Raw genomic sequence first — 25,453 nt, 5'->3', positions numbered from 1 at the left:
CATTTTTATGGTAACACGAGAGGGAAAGTGTTTATAAAATTGAAATGACTATCCAACATAAAAAAGGAAGGTCTTAATTAAGTTTCTGGCAAGACAAGACAAATCTAGTTACCATTGTGGTATTGATCTGGGTCGCCTGTGATTTAGAGATAGCTATAGGTATATCTTAGGTATTTTAGAAGCTTGTATATTCAGAGATACAGCTCTGTTGTAGTTAACAAAGTAGTGACTTGGAATCAGGATACCAGCTTCCTTTTATGTTACCTTGGAAAACTCAGTTAACCTCTCTGAGCTTCAGTTTCTCATCTGGTAAGTGTGTTACCTGCTTTACAAGGTGGTTGGATGTTAAATAAGTGAAAGTTCTCAGCAAACTGTAAAGGGCTGTATACATGTAAAATATTATTATTTGACTTCTCATAATGTGAGAAAGAATGAGAAGCAGTCACATTTTGTCTCATGTACTATACTATTTGTGAACCATTTAATGTAAAGAGCTGAAAGTTATGATAAAGTTAATTTGATGTTTTCCTGTGATTATATAATTGTACAGCAAAGTAAGTACATAGGATAACATCTCATGTTAATAAGTAAATTAAAATTTTTTTTAATTAATAAAGATATTTCTTACCAAGGGCAAGAAGAGAAATATCCAAAGGGAAAAAGAGACCTCACAAAAGACCCCTGAATTTATAACTTATCAAGGAAATCTAAGTGCCTACACTTGAATTTCTGTGCTTGTAAAACTAACTTAATCTGTAGATAGTGTTTGAATTTGGATTTGTTCTGCCGCTCACTAGCAAGTCTCGTTTTGCCACTTACTAGCTGTTTGGTCTTAAGCAAATTATTCACTTTTTCTGAGTGAATGGAAATAATCAGTTATTACCTAATCAGTGAATGGAAAATAATCCCTGTCTTACAGTCTTACAGTGTGTTTGTGAAAATTAAATGAGAAAATTAGGTAAAGAGACCTGGTATAATGCTCAGTAAATATTGGTTCCCTGTGTCATGCCCTCTGTTTCTATCCCAAATTGCCCCAGATCTTAAAAAACTGAAATAAGTTGGACTCTAGGATCTCAGAACCAACTTGATTTAAAGATAGTCATGAAGAAGGAGTTGCCCAGCAACCATTTATATGCCTTTTCTTTCTCAGTTCTCAAGAATTAGCCTTACTTATATACAGGATAGCTGAGTGATATGGTTTAACCTTTTTATACCTCCTTTGAGTCTTTTCGTCCCCAATGAGACAGCTACTTCTTACTCTAGTGTAAGGGTTCTGTGATATGTGTAAGAGTGAACTGCATACCTATATTGAAACTACTTTATCACTCTGACATAGAAGACCAAACACAGGCTCTGGGGGCAAACAGCAGTGGCATTTGCTTCTGGGTAAATTATTTAAATTATCAGAGCCATGGTATCTCTAAAATAGATATATTAATCCCTGCCCTATAAAATTGCCTAAAGGATTACTAACAATATACATAAAGCACAGTGCCTGGCACATAGTAAGTGCTCTATAGATGGTAGTTAGTAGTAGTAGTAAAATAAAACTGCTACTTTTTTGTTTTTCTTTTTTTTTAGTGAATAAGCTTAATATATAATGTGTAAATTTAAGGTATACCACGTGTTACTTTGATACATTTACTTATTGTGATTGTTGTTGTAGCAGTATTTATTGACATTACATAATTGTAGCACTGCATTGTTGCCTATATTTATTATACTGTGCAGTAGATTTCTATGGCTTATTTACTGCTCCTTGCAGGTTTGTACTCTTAAACAACATCAATCTTATCTCCCCACTCCCTCACTTCTATTAACCACATTTTACTGTTTTTTACGAGTTTAACTTTTTTAGAGTCTACAAATAAGTGATATACATCATTTTTTATTTTTCTGACCTATCTCACTTAGCATAATGTGCTCAAGGTCCATCCATGTTGTTGTAAATGGCAACAAGATAGTCTCCTTTCTGACAGCTGAATGTCATTCCACTGTATATATATGTGTGTGTATATATATACACACCACATCTTTTTTATCCATTCATTCATCATTTCCATATCTTGGCTGTAGTGAATAATGCTGCAGTAAACATAGGAGTGCATTTATCTCTTTGAAATCTTGTTTTCATTTCCTTTAGCTATATACCCAAGAAGTGGAATTGCTGGATCGTATGGCAGATCTATTTTTAATTTTTTAAGGAACCTCCATATTGTTTTCCATAGTGGTCAGACCAATGTACATTGCCACCCACAGTGTATAGGGTTTCACCACATCCTTGTTAGCATCTGTTGGCTCTTGTCTTCTTGATAATAGGCATTGCAATACATGTAAGGTGATACCTCCTTGTGTTGTTGATTAGCATTTCCCTGATTAAATTAGCATTTTCCTTATGTGTTGTTGATTAGCATCTTTTCATATGCCTATTGGCCATTTTGATGTCCTCTTTGGAAAAATTTTTATGTAGTTCTTCTATAAGACTGCTATTTATGAGGAGAAAGGGAAAATTGCATAAAACCTCAAACAATAATGTTTGGGGAATGTCTTATTGCTTTAAAAAATACACACACACACACACACACACACACATATACACACACACATATATACACAAACACATACATATACTCTCCACTTTGATAGAAGTTTCACAACTAGGTAAGCATTTGGACTAATAAGAAATCAACCCTGGTTGAACAAAAAAGAAATTTCCAAAAAAATAAAGTAATTTTCAGTTATTTGTATTTGGCCAGAGTTTTTCTAAGGCCATCTATTCTGGATAAAATTCTTTGTGTGTACATGTATTCCTACGTACCACCACCCAGTGCTTTTATAAAGGTGATAGCAGTTAAGAACAAATTAATATCAAGAAAAAAGGAGGGCTGGAAATAAAGGCTAGCTATCAAAGTAAGGAGGGGTTGTCCCAGTTACTTTGCCTTGGCAGTAGTAAATTGGCCACTTGAAATACAGCTTCAAATATTTTGACATAGAAGAATCATCTGTTTTTCCCCTATTAGTTGTCTCCTTAAGCTTTTCCCAGCCACCAGCTTTTCAGGGGCTTCCTTTGAAACCCACTGAAATATTTTGACAGTTTTGCTGAATTGTTAAGATTTTTCATGATTTGACCCTATCCTACATGTCTAACTTTATTTCCCACCATCTCCTTGTGGTCTCCCTATAAAACCACTTCCATTTTCTCAAATTTGTTGGGTTCTAACTTACCTCATATTTTGTGCATGTTTTCCCTACCTCATTATCTCCTTTTTTAAGCCATAGGTAACTCCCAGTTGGAAGTTTTCTCTGCTATGTTTCTTTTTTTAAAGATTTTATTTATTTATTTGACAGAGAGAGAGACAGTGAGAGAGGGAACACAAGCAGGGGGAGTGGGAGAGGGAGAAGCAGGCCTCCCGCCGAGCAGGGAGCCCGATGCGGGGCTTGATCCCAGGACTCTGGGATCATGACCTGAGCCGAAGGCAGATGCTTAATGACTGAGCCACCCAGGCGCCCCTCTCTGCTATGTTTCATAGCACTTTCTATAAATATCTTTTACCTCTTAGCATGTTATAATTTTTATTATTTATTTTATTATAATACAATCAAACATCAAGAATCATTAAAGAAGAATGCTTTTTAAAAATGAGGAAAATGTAAAGAAATACACAGCTAGAGACAATTCATTTTATGTCACTAATCCATTACTGTTAACAGTAACTGAATAACCTCAATAATCATGAAGGAAAAACTCACCATAGAGTTAGAGCTTTCAATAAACTCTGCATAACTTATGAAACTTGAGTCCATTTGATGTTATAAGCCTCCATTTTGCTTTACCTAGATTCAGTAGTTTCTTTCTGTCACTGCCATTATTTGTCTTTTTACCTGGCATAACAGATAGTGATAATTACATTGGCATTTGCTTTGGCCTCCAAAATAGGGAGTTAAGAGATTATCACATTGTAGTGCAATTATTTGGTTGAATGTTTCTATTCAAACTAGATTGGGAACTCTGAAAACAAGGGCAGGGTTCTTATTTATGTTCATATCTCTTAGTTCCCAATATTTTAGTAAGCTTAATTAAGTTACAGTTGAATGAATGCTCACTTGTTCACAAAATAAATAACAGATATCAATGCCAGCTCTTTAACCAAAGGAAATGGAAATGCAAGATGGTGATAGGAATAAAATATAAAATATAAATTATCATGACTTAATATAAGTGTTTGTAGGCCTCTATCACAGGTCTCTAAAAGTGTAGATCTGATGTTTGGGTTAGCAGATAACTGATAGGCAAAGTGAAAATAGAGTTCTTTCAACAAGGAGTTAGGGCACTAAATTAAGAAGTTAGGTGAAAGTTCAAGTTTTTGATAAATACTTGCTGAGGGCCCATTATGTGTAAGACGTAGTACTCACTCCTAAATTAAAGCAATGAAAAAGATATATGTGGTTCCCAACCTCATGGATGGAGGTTATCATCTAGTAAATATTAAAAAGCAGAGAAGGTTTCAGATTTAAGACAATAAACAGACTATACACGTATGTTTGGGTCTTTTTGTTTCTAAGACTCTTTGGTAATAGCAATATAAAACACAGAAAGGAATAGCAAAATAGTTCAATAAGTTTTTGCAGGACGGAAAACAGAAGTGAGCGCTGAACTGCCTTTTGGGACACCTTCCTTCAGGGATTTCAGGAAGGTACAGCAGATGAAGGGAAGTAAGAGTGGGCCTGAAAACAGGGATTAATTAAAGGTCTGTAACCAGATCAACTATGGTAGTTGGGCATCCCAGCCCCAATTGCAGAATGTTAGGAAGATTAGTATTTACCTTAGGACCAAAACCTCAGGACTTTTCTCTAAATAAATTAGCATGGGATATTAACATATTAACACTTCAGAGTAAAGCACTTATTCTTTTGTATGTGTGTTTGTTAAAAAGCAAATAACATGAAATCTACCCTCAGCAAATTAAGTGTATAGTACAGTGTTGCTAACTGTATGCATATTGTTGTCAGCAGATCTCTAGAACTTTTTAACCTTGCATGACTGAAACTTTGTACCATTGAATAGCAGTTCCTCATTTCTCCCTCCTCACAGCCCCTGGTAACCACCATTCTACTTTCTTTGATAAGTGTGACTTTATTAGATTGCTCATATAAGTAGATTCATATAGTGTTTGGCCTGTTTCACTTAGCAGAAGTCCATATGTTGTAGTATAGAATTTTTTCTTTTTTTTAAGGTTAAAAATATTCTATTATATAACTCATTTTCTTTACCCTTTCATCTACTGATGACATCTAGGTTGTTTCCACCACTTGGCCATTGTGAATAATGTGGGAATGAACATGGAAGTGCAGATATGTCTTCAGGGTCCTATTTTCAGTTCTTCTAGATAAGTACCCAGAAGTGTAATTGCTGGATCATATGATAGCTCTATTTTTAGTTTTTTGAGGAACCTCCATACTGTTTTCCATAGTGGCAACACCATTTTACATTGCCACCAACAGTGTACATGGGTTCCAGTTTCTCCACAAGTGCTGACCCTGTACATAATGCTATATGAAGTAAGAGATATGTGAGACATGGACCTTGCCTTCAAGAAGTTTCTTTTTCTTCTTCTTCACATTCTCTTCCTTTCCATCTTCATTTGACTAACTCTTTTTTATAGTTTCAACTCAAATGCTATATTGTCCACAAAGCCTTTCCTGAGTTCACAGACTAGGTTTACCCTCGTAAGATAACATAGCACTCTGTCCTCTGTCATGCTCAGCACAGATGTAATTTACAGAATTAGATGAGGGCAGGGAAAGTGGTCTTTTTTGTTTTCCTTGGTTTGATCTACTTAGCTTAGAACAATGCATGGCACAGAGTAACTACAATAAATACTTAAAATTTTTTTGTGAAATGTGTCATACATTTTTGAAGATCATATAACATATTATTTTATTAAATAATAAAATGAGTACCCAAATACTCAACCCTTCATTTAAGAAATAGAACATTACTAGTACCACAAAAGACTCCTGTATACCCCTCCTAATTTTTGTGTTAATCATTCTTTTGCTTTCTGAATAGTTTATCACCTGTGAATGTTACCCAAGTATATACCTGGTTTAGTCTGGAAAAACTGAGTAGTAAGTACAAACCCAGTGTATAAGAAAGGTGCAGTATCACTACTGTTAAAAGAAGATTCCCAGAAGAAAAGCTAAGTAGAGTCTTTGGGTTATAGTATGTTTCTGTATAGATAAAGTTTTAAGACTTCCCTTTGGGGAAGTTAGTGGGCAAGATCAGGAGTGAATTGTGTGAAATTTAGAGCTCACCACATTCAGGACTTCTGGTAAGGTTGTAATGTGATGAAGTATTAGATATCCAACACATGGAGTAGGCTGATTTACATCTAAACAACATTTAACTTTTCCTCCTTCAACTCTCAGGAGTAGGTCAAAGCAGAAAACTGTGCAGTAAAAAGATTGCCCTCTCATGATCTAGTCAATAGGAAAGAAACTTCATCAGTTCACCCTTGACAAATCAAGCAGTGAAACGAGTCTGGCCAAGTGTTTATTCTTTTTTTTTTTTTTAAAGATTTTATTTATTTATTTGACAGAGAGAGACACAGCAAGAGAGGGAGCACAAGCAGGGTGGGTGGGAGAGGGAGAAGCAGGCTTCCCGCAGAGCAGGGAGCCTGATGCAGGGCTCGATGCCAGGACCCTGGGATCATGACCCGAGCTGAAGGCAGATGCTTAATGACTGAGCCACCCAGGCGCCCCAACCAAGTGTTTATTCTTAGGATAAAATGGTACCATGGCAGTAAGGATCTTTCAGATGACAGACCTCAACATACCTATTTGTTGAGGCTCACAATCCAATATTTATTAGTCATGTTCTATAAGGCAGGAGATTCTTTGGAATCTTACTGCACCATCTTCGTAGGGATTCCCTTTGCCTCTCTTCCACAGTATATCTATTTACTAACACCTGTTTTTCTTTCTTGGTTTATTCTCATTTTGGTGGAGCCTATTTCAATATCTTCTTGAGAAAAGTGGCATAGGAACTTTTTGAAACCTTCCATGTCTAAAAATGTCTTTATTCTCCTCTTGTTTGAAAGTTTAGCTAAGTATAGAATTCTAGGTTGGAACTTTCTTTTCTTCAGAATTCTGAAAATATTGTTCCATTGTCTTTTGGTTTGTAGCATTACTGTTGGGAATTCCAAAGCCATTCTGATTGTTCACTCTCTATATGACCCTTTTCCCCTTTCAGGAATCTTGTAGAATCTTCTCTTTGTTTCTAGTGTTCTGATGGCACATAATGATGTACCTTGGGTCTCTGAGTACTCATTGGGCCCTTTTAATCTGGAAACATGTTCTTCAGTTCTGGGAAATTTTCTTATTTTGTTAATGATTTTCACCTATCTATTTTCTCTGTTCTTTCTTTCTGGAACTTCTGTCATTCAAATAGTGGATCATCATCACTGGTTCTCTTAATTTTTAGTTGTGTTTTTTTTCTCTCATTTTTTTCCATTTTTTCTGTCTTCTGTACTTTCTATTGTACTTATTTCTCCAACTTTAATCCCCTTATGAGCTTTTTGCTTTTGTTGTTTCTCCTTTTTTTACCTTTCCCTCTGTCTTCCTCCTCTCTTTCCTCCTTGTTTTCGTCCTTACCTTTGATCCCTTCTCCTTTTCTCTTAAAATCCAAATGCTCTTGTTTTCTGAGTGTTCCTCTATCATAGCAACATTTTCTTGTTTCATGAAATGCAATATGTTTTCTCTAAGAACGGTATTGATAGGCTTTTAAGGTTTTTTTTTTTTCTACAAGTTTTTTTTTTCTTTTTTTTTTTGGTCTCTAACTTGCATGGTAGAAGCTTTCTTCTGGTGTCTGATAGTCCTCAGTTGTATATACATGACTGAAAGGAAAGCTAATTGGAAATTCTGAGAGCATACCTGGGACTTGTCACTTTGATCTTTGCATAGGGTGATGCTGGTGAGCCGTTTGCTAAGGAATCTTTGAAGTCAGTTGTCTTTAGATCTTATCTATTATAATAGATCCATATAGTATCTATTATAGATGTATTGGGTTGGTCAGATTCCATGTGTCAAGAAATGTGAAGAATCTGAGATTTTATTCTATACATTGTTGAAAATAATTCTTCATGGTTTCTCAATGTTTCTGTATATCTTGTGAGCAGAGACACTGAAGGACTTCTGTTCCAAACTAACTTTTTAAGGATGTTTGTATAAGTGAGGAGCTTTGGAAGATATAGATAGTTTCTCTGTCTGGAGCAGAAGCTAGATTTGTTTACTATACAGTATAATAAAGATAATGTCTGTCTCTAGTTCAAAGATTAGACAGGTTTTCTTATAGCCCCTTATAAAACATTAAGGTTTCCTAAGCTTAAGAGTTTCCTCTATTGTGACCTAAAACACACTGTATGCATAGCATCCACTAGGGCTTGCCTGTGTGTCACCCCCAGGGAACTTGGAGGAATAAGGACAAGGGGAACTGCTGTGATCATGCAGCTCATGCTGCTTGCTGTGCTATAAGTAACAAAGCCCTTTGTCTCTGACCTAGAAGTCTCCTGTCTTCCAGCACCCATGAAATTGTGGCCGGCTAGCTTGTTAGCTTGCAAGTAGGATAAAATCTTAGATTCCTTACACTTCTTGAAATACCAGAGAAGATGTTTTCTATCTCCTTCCTGGAGAGTAAGAATCTAACTGCCAGCCTCTGGAAACCCAGTAGAGGAGGAGTTCTGTGTATCTCTGCATTCAGTAGTCCGTATGCCTGTGTTCATATACTCTACTCAGTTTTGTCACATGACTTCAAGTTCAGAGGGCCTTTGTTTTATCTTCTCCATGGAATAAACCTTTAGGCTTCTATGAAGGTGAACAAGGGACAGCAACCTAGTGGCATATAGTAGAGGAGAGGACATATGAATCTCTTGTGTTCTTTGCTGATACGTCACCTTTTCAATTAAGCATTGCCTGACTTTTCTTTTTAAAACTGCTACCTTTCTTACCGTCTTTTCTCGTTACTTTGTAGAACTTATTACCTTGAAACATAGTGTATCATTTACTTATTATTTTTATTCTTTATCCCCCCTCCCATTAGGGTGTAAACTCCATTAGGTCAGAGATTTTTATTTCTTTATTTTGCTGCATGTCCCAATACCCAGAAGATGACTGTTATGGCACATACTAGGTATTCAGTCAACAAATATTTATGGATATTGTTGATTGGATGAGTAAATGAATGAGTAGGAGGAACTTGCATATCTTTTGCCCATTGCTTCTGATTTGAGAATAAAATTAAAGAGTCATTGGCTCATCTTTTTAAAAGCTTTAAGTATTGATATTAATTGAGGATATAGGTAATTTTCACAGAAGGTTAATTATTGTCATTCCAAAGCAATTTAGAATAATGTATCTTGTACACAGTTTCTTATTCCTGTGTTAGAATCCCTTTTAGGGCATTTCTAATGGCAGTGTTCGCTTTTTCTGTTGGAACATTTCTAGCCTTCTCACTCAGTAAATATTGGATATAGCTTATTGGTAGAGGCAATGAAGTTGACTAAAAAATTATTAAAAAGGGATAGGCCATGAAATAGGAGCCAAAACAGTGTAATGTCCAGGTAGCCAAATTAAAGAAGTGTTTCAAGAGTGAGAATATGTGTAACTATTTCTGATGCTGATTATAAGTCAGGTAAGATGAGGTCTGAGAATTGACTGTTGTATTTAGCAAAGCAGAAGACATTAGTGGTCTTACTAAGAGCAGTTACATGTGCCAAAACCTATTTAACATGTGAATTAATTATTGTTGTGTAAGAATTTACCCCCAAACTTGATTTAAAACAAATGTACTAAGTCTTTGTCATAGTTTCTTTGGGTCTGGAATCTAGAAGTTGTTTAGCTGCTTGCCTCTGGCTCAGGGTCTCTCAAGAAGTCTGTTACTTCTGCTGTATTCACACAAATCAACCCTGGGACTTTGTTGGAGGAATTGTACAAGGATGTGATACCAGGAGGTGAGACTCACTGGGAGCCATCTTGGAGACTGGCTGTCACAAAAATGGACTAAAGGCAGAATGAGAGGGGATGAATTAGAAACACTGAATACCAAAAAATCTTTTAAGGAGTTTTGACAGAAAAGGGAATAGAGAAATAGGGAATTTGTCAAGGTGTATCTGTAGGTAGATGTAGTAATGGAGCTTAAAGAACTTCTCTGATTATTTTCTCATGAAATAAGAACCAGGGTTCTCAGTTGAGACTGAAGGATACAAAATAATTTACAAAATAGTCATCTAGGAATGTGGAGAGAAAGTGGATTTGGAAAATATAATATGATTGCTAAGCAGCACTGAGGGTCTACTCGAGATTAGTGATCATGAATTGAAGTATAGACAGTCAGAGGAGTTGTGCATTTTTCCCCAGCTACATTCAGCTTGTGGGTACAAGTATGTATGTGGGTACAGGGTAGGAAGTTAGATTTATAAAAGTTGAGATTTATCTAGCCAGATATGAGAAAGCAAATTGGGATCTATGCAAGGATGAGTGATAATGATGAAGTATAGAATTTAGGATGGGTAAGGAGGAAAGGGATATCTTGAGAGAAAGTACAGGGATTGCAAAAAAGAGTGTAGGATTCCTGGAGTCTATTAAATGGGGTCAAAAGATTGTTGAACTTGTGGTATTAGAGAGAGTAACCTGGAGAGAGGCTATTGATTGAACTTTAAATTACAGAGGGATTGCAGTCAATGGTAATGTAAAAGTCTAGGGAATGACTATAGGAATGAGGAGCTAAGGAGGGCTAGAAGGCAAGAACACTTAAGGAGAGGAGAAAGAGAACCTAGGAGGTGTGATGGCTAGAGTAGTTTTGGAGAAAGTGACCTTGAGTTAGGAAATAAAGCCTTCAAGAAATGAGGGCTTTCAGGGTTTGTAGTGACTATAGACATGAATGAGACGGTGAATGATACTGTCCAAGAGATTCAAAGCTGGTGGTAGGGTGGTTTTAGAAAGGAGAGACCAAGGGTGTTTAAAAGCATCAGTAAGGAATAAAGGAGCTCCAGGTCCAGTAGTAGTAGGAGTGTAGAAGCCCCCACTTGAGAGGGTTACGCTGGAGCAGCATCCTTAGGAAATCAGTAGCAAAAACTTGTGGTTTTTGAGGCAGCAGATTCTAATTTCACATTACCTGGGTGCTTTAAAAACAATCTACTTTCCGTTGAGGAAAATTTCTTCCCCTTCTCAGCTCTTCTCTGAAATATTATGGAAGTTAAGTTTCTGATCTACTTCAAATTAGTTTTCTTTCTACTTGGTTTCCTTTGAGATATTTGAGAACTGTCTCAAACTTAGGAAAAATTGTACGTGTGGTATAAATAACTTTTTTTCCTGAACCATTTAAGAGTAATTTGCCAGCATGATGCTCCATCATCCCCATATACTTCAGTATCTATTTCCTCCAAACAATAACATTCTCCTACGTAATCCCAATAAAATCAAGAAATTAATGTTGATACGTTACTACCATCTATCCTCAACCCATTCAAGTTTTGCTAGTTGTCCCAGTAAAGTCATTTATAGAAAAATGATCTAGTTCAAAATCATGGATGGTAATTAGTTGTTATGTCTCTTTAGTCTCCTTCATTATGGAACAGTTCCTCAGTCTTTTTTTTACTTCCATGACCCTGAAACTGGTAAAGACTATAATCCTTTTAATTTGTAGAATGTCCTTCAATTTGCATTGCTCTGTGATTTCCTCATGATTAGATTCAGGTTATGCATCTTTGACAAGAGTATCTCCGAAATGATACTATATGTTCTTCTCATTATATCCTAGTAGGTGGTACATTTGTTTGTCACATTAGTAATGATGTTAACTTGGATCATTTGATGGTCTTCTCAGACTGCTCTGCTGTAAACTTACTCTTTTTCCCTTCAAAGGTGTGTTTTTTTCATTCATTCATGTATACATCCATACAGACTTAAGAGTTTCTATGTTATTCAATGGATATCAATCTATTACTATCATAATTTTTTTTGATGCTCCATTCATCCCCAAAATGACCAGGGGTACTCTTCAAGCTAGCTTCCATGTCCTTTTGATGTGTCCCCTCATTCTTTTAGCACTTCTTTACTTTCTGGTATGAAAAGATGATCCAGACTTCTCTTGTCCTATCTGTGCCCCAACTCTAGAGTCAACCATTTCTCCAAAAGCTCTAGTTCCTTTAATGGAAAATAGTATTATGAAACCAATATTTGTGGCTGTGTTGCTCTCAGGCCCTTTGAGTGGACAGAGCTAGTGAGTACATGTATGTACACACACATATATTTACACATGCATATACAAATTTACACCTGTCTTTAAATATACTGCGAATACCATGAGTTCACATCAGTATTTCTAATTCCAGTCCAGTACCACAGGATTCATTTTATATTTATATCTACTTTCCATATGTGTCTATCCTTTCTATGAGAGATTTCAGTGAGAAACCTGACTCTCATTATCCTTAATATATTTTCTTATTTGATCGATCTCTCATATATGCCAGTCTCTTGTCACTGCTCCCTCTCCCTCAGGATGCTTTCCTGGGCTTTAGCACCTCATGTCAGGTTACTTCTCTGTGTGGATACTCTTCGCAAACCCACTTAAACGTACTAAGTCTTTGTGCCAGGAGTTCCTACTGTAGGGATGTTGGGGGATGTTGGCCTCACCTTACTTTGCCTCCGTGAGAGTGTATCAGGCTGCCACTGCCCACACCCACCCTCACCACCATCATCCTTTTTGGACTCCTGTGCCTTGTCCCTGGCTGCCTCTCTGCAAGGACAACCTTCTCACCTAATTTGGGCTCCAGCACTGGCCCTCCCCACCCCGCAGCCTTAGGTGTTCTCCCATGTGGTCGCCCTTTTCATCTTGCTTGGGCTCCCAATACCTCACCCTAAGTCAACCCCTCCACCAGGATTGCCCTCTTCATCCTACACAGGCTCTGACATAAGGCAGCTACTCCATATGGACACCTCCTTACTCCATTTAGACTCTGGCATCCCACTCTCTGTTCCCTGCTCTGTAGAAGTGCCCACCTTATTTAAATGTTTAAATTCCACCTTGTTGTAATGACCTGATACCAACAACCTGGACGGAGGTAAACCAATCTTTACAGGTAAAGGGCACAGTCTTCCACAAGACTGAGCTTACTTCAGACATAAGGTCACACTTCAGGGGTCCACAAACTACCCACATTTCTGATTAGATGGCTACAAATTCAGGGTTCTTATTATTCTTATTACCCTTCAGGTTTGGTAAGTCGCTAGAACAACACACGGAACTCGGGAAAGCACTCTACTTATTATTATGGTTTTATTATAGCAAAGGGATACATAACAGAGCCAGCCAAAAGAAGAGATGCATAGGGCAAGGTCTGGGAGGGTCCCAGATTTGTGAAACTTCTGTTGTTCTCTCCCCAAGGAGTCAGGATTCATTACCTTCCCAGAAAGTTTGTATGTGGAGTATTGCCAATCAGGGAATCTTACCTGATTGAATCATTACTCAATCTCCAGCTCCCTTTCCTCTTACTGGAGGTTGGGCTCACATCATGTGTCTCAGGCCCCACTTTTCTAGTCACATAGTTGGTCTGCTGTGACCAACCCCCATCCTGAGTCATCTCCTTACCATAAACTATCTGGGCCCACCATGAATAAACTCCACTACCACCATGACCATGACCACCCCCGCCCCCCAGCCTTAGGTTTCCTGTCCTGGGAAATTCTAAGGATTTAGAGGCCACTTCCAAGGAATTGGGACAAAAGCCAAACAAATTCTTTATTCCAGGGGATTAGAGGTTACCACTCAGCAACCAGGACAGTGGCCAATCAAATGCTTTACTGTGCATCTATAGAAAACTAAATTGCTTCTTTCTGGGTATACAGATAAGTTATTCCTCTTAAAATATCTACCTTGAGGGGCGCCTGGGTGGCTCAATTGGTTAAGCGTCTGCCTTCAGCTCAGGTCATGATCTCAGGCTCCTGGGATTGGTTGGGCTCCCTGCTCAGCGGGGAGTCTGCTTCTCCCTCTGCCCCTCTCCCCGTGCTTGTGCACTCTCTCTCAAATAAATAAATAAAATCTTTTTAAAAAATCTACCTTGAGATTTCCTCATGTACCTTCTCAGATGAAAATAAATTGTACAACAATTTTATAGCGGTTATCATGTACTTATTCATTTTTTACATAGAAATCGTTAAACTTTCAGAAATGTTCTAATACTGTTAAAGAAAATGATAATGGCATTGGGGTAATTAATCAAACTTATAGTATTTTAAAGTATTAATTTACTGGTATTATATTTTTCCTTTTTACCTGTCAGTGACATATCTTATCTGTTTTAGGTATGACTTTAGCCTTTCCAGCTTCAGTTCATGATTCTCTGATTTGCAGTAAAACGTTTCAAATTCTATATAAAAATGAGGAGGTTGTTTTAAATGATGTCATGATCTTCAAAGTTAAAATGTTGTTGGATGAAAAAAAGGTAAACATTTCTTCATATATATTTAGATAAATATTTTTGTAGAGCCTCAAACCATATTTCTAACTTTCTGTAAGTATTCAAAAAACCTTATTTTGTAATTTCTCTTCAGATTGAAGAAACCCTTGAAGAAATGAATTTTTTGTTATCCTTGGATCTACACTTCACAGATGGAGATTATTCGTAAGTAGGCTAGTCAAACAATTAAAAATCTTTAGTTTCTCATAACTGCTATCTATTCCCCAATTTCTTGTTAGAATTTAGCCTCTCTCTTTCTTGTTTATTTGAACTACTTCTGTCTAATTGTGGAGTCTGATGAGAGTAGTTAGGCCTACTCTTTTGTACCCATGTCAATTCCATGAGCCCCAGGTAGCAAATCAGACAAGTTGAAAAAATATGAAACAATTTCCTAGACTCTAGAAACTCCACTGTTGATATAATACCACTACGATGAGACATTTAAATATAACTGAACTCTCTTTCACTGTATCACTGACCATCTTTCTTATGGTATGAGTGATGCCATCTTTAGGCAGGACTCTTGATATTTAGAGAGTTTTCAAGACTGATGACCTTTATACTTTGCAGTTGTTTCTAGTTCATTAATTCCTAGAGCCCTTGAGGAAGTTTTAGGACTGGCTACTCTGAACTTGTTCACACATCTGGACATGCAGTCATATATTTTAGGGACACACTGTGCTTGTGTTCATTTAAAACAAGAATCAGAGATTTGTTTAACAATTTTATTTTTGTACTTTTTTTTCTCATTTCAAACGTACTTGTAGAAGTACTTCTTGAAAATTATTTATAAATTTAGATAACACTTGTAGGATAAATGACTAAGCAGTTACCTCTTGAACCGTCTACTTGAGATGTCCTCTTTACCATCAGGGAGGAATAAGAATTTTTTATGTGGTAGCTACTGTTCCTCTATAATACTTGCTTATTACAAAGAATTCTTAAGGGATTCAATTTCAAACCAAGTCAGAATTTTGTAAATGAAATAAGCTGAAATGAGTAAGTAGTTTGTTAACTATAGGTTTTTAGAATGTATGTATGGGTTAAAATACATACACACATGCACACAAACACACTTGGAAATCATTCTCATAACATTGTTTTAATTTTTTATGTGTATAAATCTAATAACAGACTAACTATCTGTAATCAAATATCTACCAGTTGCTTGCTTACTTTCGAGCAGCACTTAATAACAAAGTTTTGTACAATGAAAAATAATTTTAACTATCTTTTTGGGATTTATTACTATAGGATTTGATCTATGTTATACTGCAACCTTATAATGAACAGTATTCCCTATGGAATAAAATTTAGTAAAAGATAGGAGTAATTCCTAAACTATCAAAAAGGACTCATTTTATAGGGACATTAGTGGAAAAACAGGCTATGTCATGGATTGATAGAAAACTAAAGGTAAGATCTGGTTATTTCCTTATTATATTTCACATTTTTGTCTAATGCAAATGTGATGCTTTAAAAATTATTCTCATTTTAAGTTTTAAAAAAGTAATTAAGTAACTAAGTGTTTGATAATTTAAACTACTCTACAAAATTTTAGCCTTTACTAAATATGCCATACGTATATGCAAATGTGTTGCTTTTTCTAGGGCGGATGATTTGAACGCCTTGCAACTAATAAGTAGCCGAACATTGAAGCTGCACTTTAGCCTCCATAGAGGCCTTCATCATCATGTTAATGTTATGTTTGATTATTTCCACCTTTCTGTTGTGTCCGTTACAGTCCATGCATCATTGGTTGCACTACACCAGCCACTAATAAGGTAAATTTAACCAATACTCTGGTCCTTATTAATGTATTATCTTTTATTTTATAGTGAAAACATATACTTTGATAAAGATAATTAAAGTAATAAGGAATTTCTAAATTTATAAATATTAAATAAATGCTTTCATTTTATACTAGAGTAATAAAATAACATTGAAGAGCATGGGAACATTAGATTGATAACTCTTTTAATACAGAAATATAAAACAATCTTTGTCAAATAAACTGACCAAGAAAAATAATGCAGTCTGGAAATAACCATATAGCATTGTTTAGTCTGCACCTGTGTTTTTAAGCAATGCTATATACTATGGTCATGCTCTGAAAAAGTATATTAGTTTTTTCTGTTTCTTTGTCTCTTGCCTGGATCACCTAATTTTTTCTTAAATCTGTGCTATACAATAATTCTTGTTTTCTAAGTCATTAATCAATTTTGTGGATCTTTACTAATAAGGTTTTTAAACTATAACATGTACCATTTTATCTTAAAGGTACATAATATTCTAGATTATAATAAATGCATTAAGATAATTATTTTTTCTGCCCACTTCCATAGGGAGATGGATTGTCTTTCATTATGTGAAATGTATTTTCACATTGAAATGTATTTCAAGCTCTTCAGTTTTTTACAATATAATATCATCCTTTTGTGGTATGGGCAGCAGATGGACACTTTCAAAATCACTAACTTATGAAAAGACTCCAAATTAATTTGATTTCTGAACTGTCTACAATTTTTGTCAATTCCAATTCCAACAACTGATACTTGGGGTGATGCTTCAGGGTTATAATGTTAAACTGCTTTATCAGAAAAACTAAGTAGGTAATTCTGTATAATTACCCTCAGAATTTATAGAAGAACAATACAATTTAACATACTGCCCACAAGTAACAGCTTCTTGTGGCATGTATCCTTACATTGTTTTAAAAACTGTGAGAACCTCTTCCATTGTGGTGTTGCATGGTTTGAGAGCACAGGGCCAGGAAGAAGTCTTTCTCCTAATGACTTGCTTTGCTTTCCTTATTCTATAGTTAGATCTGTAACTGGTTGTTCTGCTATCTTTGTCTTACCTCGTAAGCCTTTGAGAGCTTATTCTCGGTTGCTGTAACTTTTGTACGGGCAAGTGTTCCTATTATATAATTTTATTATAAACTTCAAAAAAATTTTAGATGTTGATTGAATAAATTAATATGTAATAACATAACTGAATGAAACTTCTTTGATAAGAAAGTGGCTTTTTTGAAATAAAACTTTCAAGTAAGTAGTATACAGTATTACTTTTTTTAAATTACATGTTAGGTTTTAATGCTAGAAGTTTATTGATAAAATGCATTTCTTTAGTTTTCTGAATATCTTGTAATTTCAATAAGAATCGTAACTGAACTGTCTGAACTGTTCCTTTTTCTTGATAACACTGGCTTAGTTTCTCTTCTGAGAAATGTACAAACAATTCACAGAGGTTGGCTCAGTTATTCATGTTGCTTTCTAAGGCCCCCGACTAGAGTTAGTGATATTTACATCACTAATCCTAGTGAGTTAAATGTGTGCTTCCTCTTGCAATGCAGCAGTTTTTGCCACAGACTAGTAGGAGAAAAAGGCAGCTCATCTCCTAGAGACCGTCTACTGGAAGAAGACATTTTTGGCTCAGAATTAGAAGCCAAGAGGATTAACTGTTGGCTCTGGTTAGTGACTGGGAAAGACACCGAGGTGCTGCAGCAGCTGAGGTTGCTGTGCTTACCTAGCTGCCGCGGGCCTTCACATCCCCTCTCTTGCGGCTAGAACCTCGCCATGAAAGCAGCAGCATCTTTCCCTGCCTTTTTCCTTGCCTGTAAATGAGAGTTTGGAGAAGGGAAGCAAGGAAAGGGTAAAGAAGAGCTTTTTGCTGGTGCATGCTGGTAGAGGGGTCATGTTAAGGGTAACATTCCTCACTATTCTTTGACAAGTTTTTCCTGAAGTTTTCTTATAGATGGATTTTTTTTTCTTCTAAACAAAATGAAAAAATACTTTACAATATCATCTTTTTAAATGTTTTTATTTAAAACAATTTCTATGATCAACCCAACTACAAACCTTAAATCAATTATTTATAATAAGTGTAACCCCACAGAAGACTTCTTTCTTTGCTTGTTTTTTTACATGACCTGTTTTTATATTTGAACTTTAAGTACAACTTTTATGACTCAGTTCTGAAAAACACATTGTAGTAAGTGTAATTTACCTTTGACTTGCACCTCCCTTCTTTGCTGGGATATTGGATATTTAAGTTTTGCAAAGCAAATTGATTTTGCAAATGAAGACTGCTTTCTGCTTATGGCAAAATTGATTTACTTTCCTGTCTTTTCCCTTTGGCCGAACTGCCAAACTGTCCAAATGCTTTGGCCTACTTACAGTTAGTCAATACTTTATCTCAAAATTGTATCTGATTTTAAACATTCAGACAGAATATGCTTATTGTATAGAATTTTTGGTATATTGAGTGTAATGTTAATACTAACAGCAGTAGTTCGTATAATATGGGATTGAGACAGTACCTTGAACTACTTGAAGATTGTCTTAAAAGAGTTCATAGACTTGTAGTAAAGAGAAAGGAAATACCTTCTTTTTGAGAAATAGAGAACAAGTAGATTTAGTAATTTTTCTTTTTCTACATTTATGTGGGAAGCTCTTTATTTCTGTAAGTAGAATCCATATATGATTGTTAAGTTTATAAACTTGGTACCAGTTCTGACAGTCCAGTATTTCCAAATTAAAGCTTGATCCTCATTTGTCATTCAGCTACTCTGGATCCCACAGTTTTATCTTTAGAATTCTTAGAGACTTCCTGAAGCTCAGTTATGGAGAAGTTATCTCAGGCATCTAGTCTTAGTTTTTTATATATTCATTGTCTTTTCATAATTATTCCAATTATTTAAAGGAAAAATTTAAGAATACTTTAGAAATTATAACCTTGCAAAGCCCTCGCTCTTTATTCTTACAAGATTTTCTTTTGTAAGCATTTAACATTCAAATAGACTATTATGACAATACTAATGTAATACTTATTCCTCCAGCTTTCCTCGCCCTGTGAAGACTACTTGGTTAAATAGAAATGCACCAGCACAAAACAAAGATTCTGTGATTCCTACTCTTGAAAGTGTGGTCTTTGGTATTAACTACACAAAACAGTTATCGCCAGACGTAAGAACTGATACATTTATATATCCTTTTTTCCTTCTTATTTTAAATGAAGTGTTTTTAACTGTTTCACCTGTGAATGTGATGTTTATTTTATTTATTAATTATTTGAGCTCAGCAACTGACAGATCTAGTTAAATATGATCTTAAATTGGTTGGTTCCAGTTGTTTATTATGAAAACTAACCTGATACTTAAAGATTTACCAGATTTAATGGGCAGAGATCTTTGACAGCCAGTGTCTTTTTAAACTTGTTACTATCACCTCTTACTCCCTTAACTGGTAGAATCACTCCAAAGGAGCTTGTTAAGATTAGTTGCCAGAATTGAGACCCAGCTTGTAGTAGTACAAGTACAACCACTATTCCCTTGGAAGGAAAGGGCACTGTAAAAAGAGAGTATCTGTCCCTCCAGCGCAAATGGAATTTGAATCTCAAATTTTCAAAAACCATAATTTAATCTGCTTGTTTTAAAAGCCCACTGTAATTGAAATTATTAGTCACATTTGCATGTTTAAATTACTTGTATGAATAAGAGCAACTCCCTACAATATTGCTGATTATTTTATGTTTTAGAATAACTAATTAATAAATGCTTAGGATTTTTTCCTTTATTTTTCTAAGTTTCAAGTGTAATATATTTAGATTTTTGGTAACTAACACTCTATATCCCAAATCTATTCTTTGTTTAGGGTTGCAGCTTCATCATTGCAGACTCCTTCCTACATCATGCCTATCATTTTCATTATACACTTTGCGCCACTTTGCTGCTAGCCTTCAAAGGATTGCACAGCTACTTCATTACGGTAACAGAAGAGATTCCCTCTTGTCAGAAACTAGAACTGGGTATGTTAAAAGTAGCCAGACCTAACCTATAGTTCAAGTCTTCTCTTCATTCTCATTTTGCTAGTTAGCAGCTTTGCCATAGTTTCTCTGTACTAAAACTATAATGTTTGTATGCTTCACTTTTACTTCTCTCTCAATTCCATCTTTTTTGACTCTTGATAATTACTTTCTGCAATTAAAAAATTTTTTTATGATATTGAGAAATAACTTCTTGGTGCTAAGTTTGGAATGAGTCTTTTGATAGATTTTTTAAAAATATATGTCAATATACTACTCCTGTTAAAATACAACCAGAAAGCATACTAGAAAGCAATGTTGTAATTATCTACAGAATCATGGGAAAATAAACTAAATCTGTGCTTCCAAATACTTAACAGTCTAAGCAGATTGTAGGTACTTGGAACATTTTTATATACATTTGGTTTTAAGTGATCTCAGATCTTTAGTTCTTTTATTTCACTTTAGAGAATAATAACATTACTCAGTTTTAACATTTGCAATTTATTTAAATCGCTAAAAAAATCAATCTTGGTTTTAATCCAACAGTAATATCTGCATATATGTTATAGTACACAATAGAAAATCCTATTGCCTTGATTTTGTATACCATTTGTAGTTTGCAGAAATGCTTTTGTACATATTTTGCAAAAGATAAATTTTTGGGATTAGCAAAAATAACTTTTTTTTTTTTTTAAGATTTTATTTATTTATTTGACAGAGAGACAGCGAGAGAGGGAACACAAGCAGGGGGAGTGGGAGAGGGAGAAGCAGGCTTCCCGCTGAGCAGGGAGCCCGATGCGGGGCTCGATCCCAGGACCCTGGGATCACGACCTGAGCCGAAGGCAGACGCTTAACGACTGAGCCACCCAGGCGCCCCAGCAAAAATAACTTTTTATTCAGACCTTTTATGATAGTTTAATAAGCTTTTCTTTTTCAAACATCAGCTAGTAGCTTATCATAATAAGCACATTTTAATTATATCTTCAGAATAAATTAATTTTATCATTATATACTTGAATAAATCAAGAATTACTTTTAAATTTTACTTAATCAGTGTTCTTTGTTTATTTCTTTGTTTCTCAAGGATTCCAGTCTTTTAACAATATTGATGCACTCTTAAAAATAGTCACTGTTATTGAAAATAATTCTTGGGTTTGAGAGTCATTAGCCTATTTTTTTAATTGCCTATTTGGTGATATTAAAGAATTGTAAGAACATGTACTGATTTGTACCATGCTTAAACTCAGCTGTGAGAGAATGCTGGGTGTTGTGCCACTGCCCATCAGCAGCTACCCCAGTGGATTGGATTAACAGATACCACTCAGTTGACTATTTGGAATACTTAATTCAAGTATCCCAGTGTATATACAGAGGTACAAGCAATAGGAAAATTTATTCTTTTTTGCTCATGTAGTCTTTCCCAAGACAAAAATGGTGGAATCCTTTTGATTACTGTTCTCTGAAATACTCTTCTTCCTTGCTACTTTGTATACTTAGAATCCTTCTATTTCCCTTAGGAAAATCTATTTCCCTTAGGAAAATCCCTTAGAAACATGAAAGAAATGTTTGTAGGATAGAACTAATTTAGACTATCACTGTCCTCAGTTAATGTAAAAATTATGCTCCACATATTTTTTAATTTATTTTTTTGGAACTCCAACACATCTGAGAATCACACTATGAATTTTGGTTAATGGCCAAACTACCAAACTATTAAACCACAATATTAATGAAGGACAATACCATGTACCTGAAAAACAGAATTATGAAAAGAAGTATGAAACTCAGAAGCCAATGTATGATAAATTTGTTAATAGTTTTGATGTTGAGTGATGTAATAGAATTCATAGAGGCATTATCTTGTAGTTTAGAGTGCATGTTTGCAGCCATTTCTGTCACTTACTAGCTTTGGGACTGCATATACAAAGTGGATTTCATTTGAAAGATAAGGTGATTAAAGGGAACCAGATGTGCATGCCTAGGAAGGAAAGATAAGGACATCCAAAAGGCAGAGGGTATAAAGTAGCTGTAGGAGTGAGACTTCTTTTTTTTTTTTTAATATTTTATTCATTTATTTGACAGAGAGAGACACAGCGAGAGAGGGAACACAAGCAGGGGGAGTGGGAGAGGGAGAAGCAGGCTTCTCGCTGAGCAGGAAGCCGGATGTGGGGCTCGATCCCAGGACCCTGGGATCATGACCTGAGCCGGAGGCAGACGCTTAACGACTGAGCCACCCAGGCACCCGGAGTGAAACTTCTTAATGGTGTGATTCCCTTGGGATTTTTATGGGCACCTACATTGTTAGGCACTGAGCTAGATGCTGAGGAAAAAATAGGGTCTCTCTCTTTAAAGAGCTTTGACTTCTCCTCTTCCTTTAATAAGTGACCAGTCCAGCATTGCGATGAACAGGAGAAACTCACCTAGAGAGATGGGACTTCTTCTGGTTTTATTTATTTATTTATTTTTAAAGATTTTATTTATTCATAAGAGACAGAGAGAGAGAGAGAGGCAGAGGGAGAAGCAGGCTCCCAAGGAGCAGGGAGCCCGATGCAGGACTCGATCCCAGGACCCTGGGATCATGACCTGAGCCGAAGGCAGACGCTTAACCATCTGAGCCACCCAGGCACCCAGTAGAGAGAGTCGTATATGAGGTGGGCCACTAAATGCCTGTATAAGGAAGACGTCTATTTGCATGTAATTTTCAAATAGATTTAACATGTAATATTTGAGAATAAAAAACACATGAATCACATTTTAACTTAGAAAAAAATATTTCTCTCTAAAAGGAATGTTTACTGGTAAAATATATAATTAGTAATTAAAACAAACATCTCTTCAAAGCACAGATTTATTTCAAATAGCTTACACAGTATTAGCACTTTATTACTAGTTTATTAATCTAATTTGGCATGATAATTCAATTATATGTCAGGTTTTAAATTTTCTCATAGGTAAGGATGGATTTTATGGTATATAAATTAGTTTGACCTTATACATTATGAAAATATCATAATTAAAAGCCCTTCCTTATATTTAATTCCAGGAGTTACTAAATGAATATAAACTTTATTCCAAATTATTTGATTAAGATATCTTATCAGAAACCAAATTCTAAAGCAAACCTAGACTTTAGTCTTAAATAAGCAAATAATAGTGATAGAATAAAATTATTAGTACCTCACAATCCTATCTACTCAAAATATATTTGTTGAATAAATGAATGAATGAAATAGCACAATACAGTTTTTGTTGTTACTTGAAAAGCATATAGGCATCAACACAAAGCTTATTATAGGTTCCTAGGTATTTTTAAAATAAAGACTCATCTTCAATAAATATTGGTAGCATTTTATGTTCTTAAAATTTTCATATTTATATTTTCTATTAAAAAATTTTAATTTATTCTTGAATGCATCTTCTGGGGAACATCTAAAAATACTATTAACTATTTAAAATAAAACAATTACATATTCTGAATTATTAACATTATTCTTATCCTAGCAAAATTAAATTACAAGCACTAGATAATACTTCCATAAAACATTGTTGACTAAATATTATATTCACCAGTTTTAGTAAGTGGATATAAAGTAGTTTTTTTTCTTTTTAAGATTTATTTGTTTATTTTAGCGAGAGCGGGGGCCAGGGGCAAAGGGAGTGGGGAGAGAGTCTCAGGCAGAGTCTGTGCCGAGCATGGAGCCTGACACAGGGCTCAACGTCACGACCCTCAGATCATGACCTGAGCCGAAACCAAGAGTTGGACACTTAACTGACTGCGCCACCCAGGTGCCCCTAAAGTAGTTCTTGAGTAGAGGGTGTTTATTGCATTTCTTTATACTATTTGATATTTTTCTTGAGTTTCCAAATAAGTGTATACTTAAAAGTCTTAAACTCTACCAAGCTTTAAAAAATGTATCTAAACTTTATTCCCTCTTTTAAAATAATGCCTTGAATTCCTTTCTGCTTTTGCCATTTTCTTTTCTCCTAGCTGAATGATGTACATTTTTTTTTTTTTTTTTTGATGACATGTAGTTAAATATTGGTTTGGTGCAAGGAGCTCTTACTGGAAATGGGAGTCACAAGTTCTGGAATCTAGGCTTTGGCAAATCATGTAACCTTTCTGGGCCCTGGTACCTACACTTGTAAAAGCAGGGGTTGATCTAGCTCATCTCTGAGACCCCTGCCAGCTCTGAAATTCTCAGTCTAAGGAATTAAAACATAAAAATAATATTGGATTATGAAATGTTGAATGGTGCATACATTTAAATAGAAAAAAGAACAAAGCAGTATAAACTTGAATGTACATCATTTGCAATTCTAATAAGCTAATTAACTAACTGAAAGACTCTGCTTTAGTGTTCTAATCTAACTGCACTGTCAGATCAATACTAAGTCTACTAATAACAAGTTGGAAAATTCTAGTAAACTTTGTTGTAAAAGGAGTTTTAGTAACTAGTGCTGTGTGCAATCCTTGTAACTAGCCAAGGCCAACATGCAGGTCCTTTATGAACGCCTTCTCAGAAGAAAACAGCCACGAACCCAGAAAGACACCTGTCTAGGTATGTTTAAAATAGGTTAAGTAAATAATCCCTTTTTATTAGTATGAAACTTTGCTTTAAATTAGTGTCAAATTTCATAAATATGTATTTATTAATATAGAACATTCCTACCACTATTATTTTAGAACTTACTTCTAGGATCAATTTTGTTTGAGGATAAGCTTTGGTTAATTTCTTAATTTATAATATTGAAGTTTGTAATTAAAGCTTGAAATGGTAAATACAAAGATTCCTTTGGCTTTTTTCCATATTCTTTTTACAGTTCCTACAAAGAGCACTTTTTGAAAACCATATTTATTGCCAGAATTTGTTGGTTTAATGCTATTACAGAAATAAAGAAACATCTTCAGTATCTAGTTTTGTTTTTTAGGTCAATTTGGATTTATTTTCTTATTGTTCTAAACTTAACGAACAAAATAGTATCAAAAAAAGCAAAATAGTATCAAATCACCGCTATTCAAATATTACATATTTTAAGGTAAATATTCTGATCTCATCATTTTATTTATATATTTCCCTGTATATTTTAGACTTTTGTTCTTGAATAGCAATAATACTTAACTTACTCTC

At 35.1% G+C, this 25,453-nt stretch overlaps 1 protein-coding gene across 9 annotated transcripts in view; it reads left to right on the top strand.

Annotated features, from left to right (window-relative positions):
* FAM135A (family with sequence similarity 135 member A) overlaps positions 1 to 25,453 on the top strand; it is a 129,303-nt gene that overhangs the window by 31,404 nt on the left and 72,446 nt on the right. For 4 of the 9 annotated variants that reach the window (XM_032409529.1, XM_032409533.1, XM_032409527.1 and 1 more), the window contains 6 exons: positions 14,362 to 14,501; positions 14,611 to 14,681; positions 16,127 to 16,300; positions 19,357 to 19,483; positions 20,171 to 20,324; positions 24,806 to 24,883. In XM_032409529.1, coding sequence (XP_032265420.1) covers positions 14,362 to 14,501; positions 14,611 to 14,681; positions 16,127 to 16,300; positions 19,357 to 19,483; positions 20,171 to 20,324; positions 24,806 to 24,883 — 744 coding nt within the window. Of the gene's footprint in view, positions 1 to 14,361; positions 14,502 to 14,610; positions 14,682 to 16,126; positions 16,301 to 19,356; positions 19,484 to 20,170; positions 20,325 to 24,805; positions 24,884 to 25,453 lie in introns of those variants that run through there. The other 5 variants (XM_032409534.1, XM_032409531.1, XM_032409532.1 and 2 more) reach the window with 4 other exon arrangements.

The sequence above is a fragment of the Phoca vitulina genome, unplaced genomic scaffold, assembly GCF_004348235.1.
Source record: "Phoca vitulina isolate PV1807 unplaced genomic scaffold, GSC_HSeal_1.0 scaffold11, whole genome shotgun sequence".
Classification (NCBI taxonomy): domain Eukaryota; kingdom Metazoa; phylum Chordata; class Mammalia; order Carnivora; family Phocidae; genus Phoca; species Phoca vitulina.
This window is presented reverse-complemented; position numbering and strand designations above follow the sequence as displayed.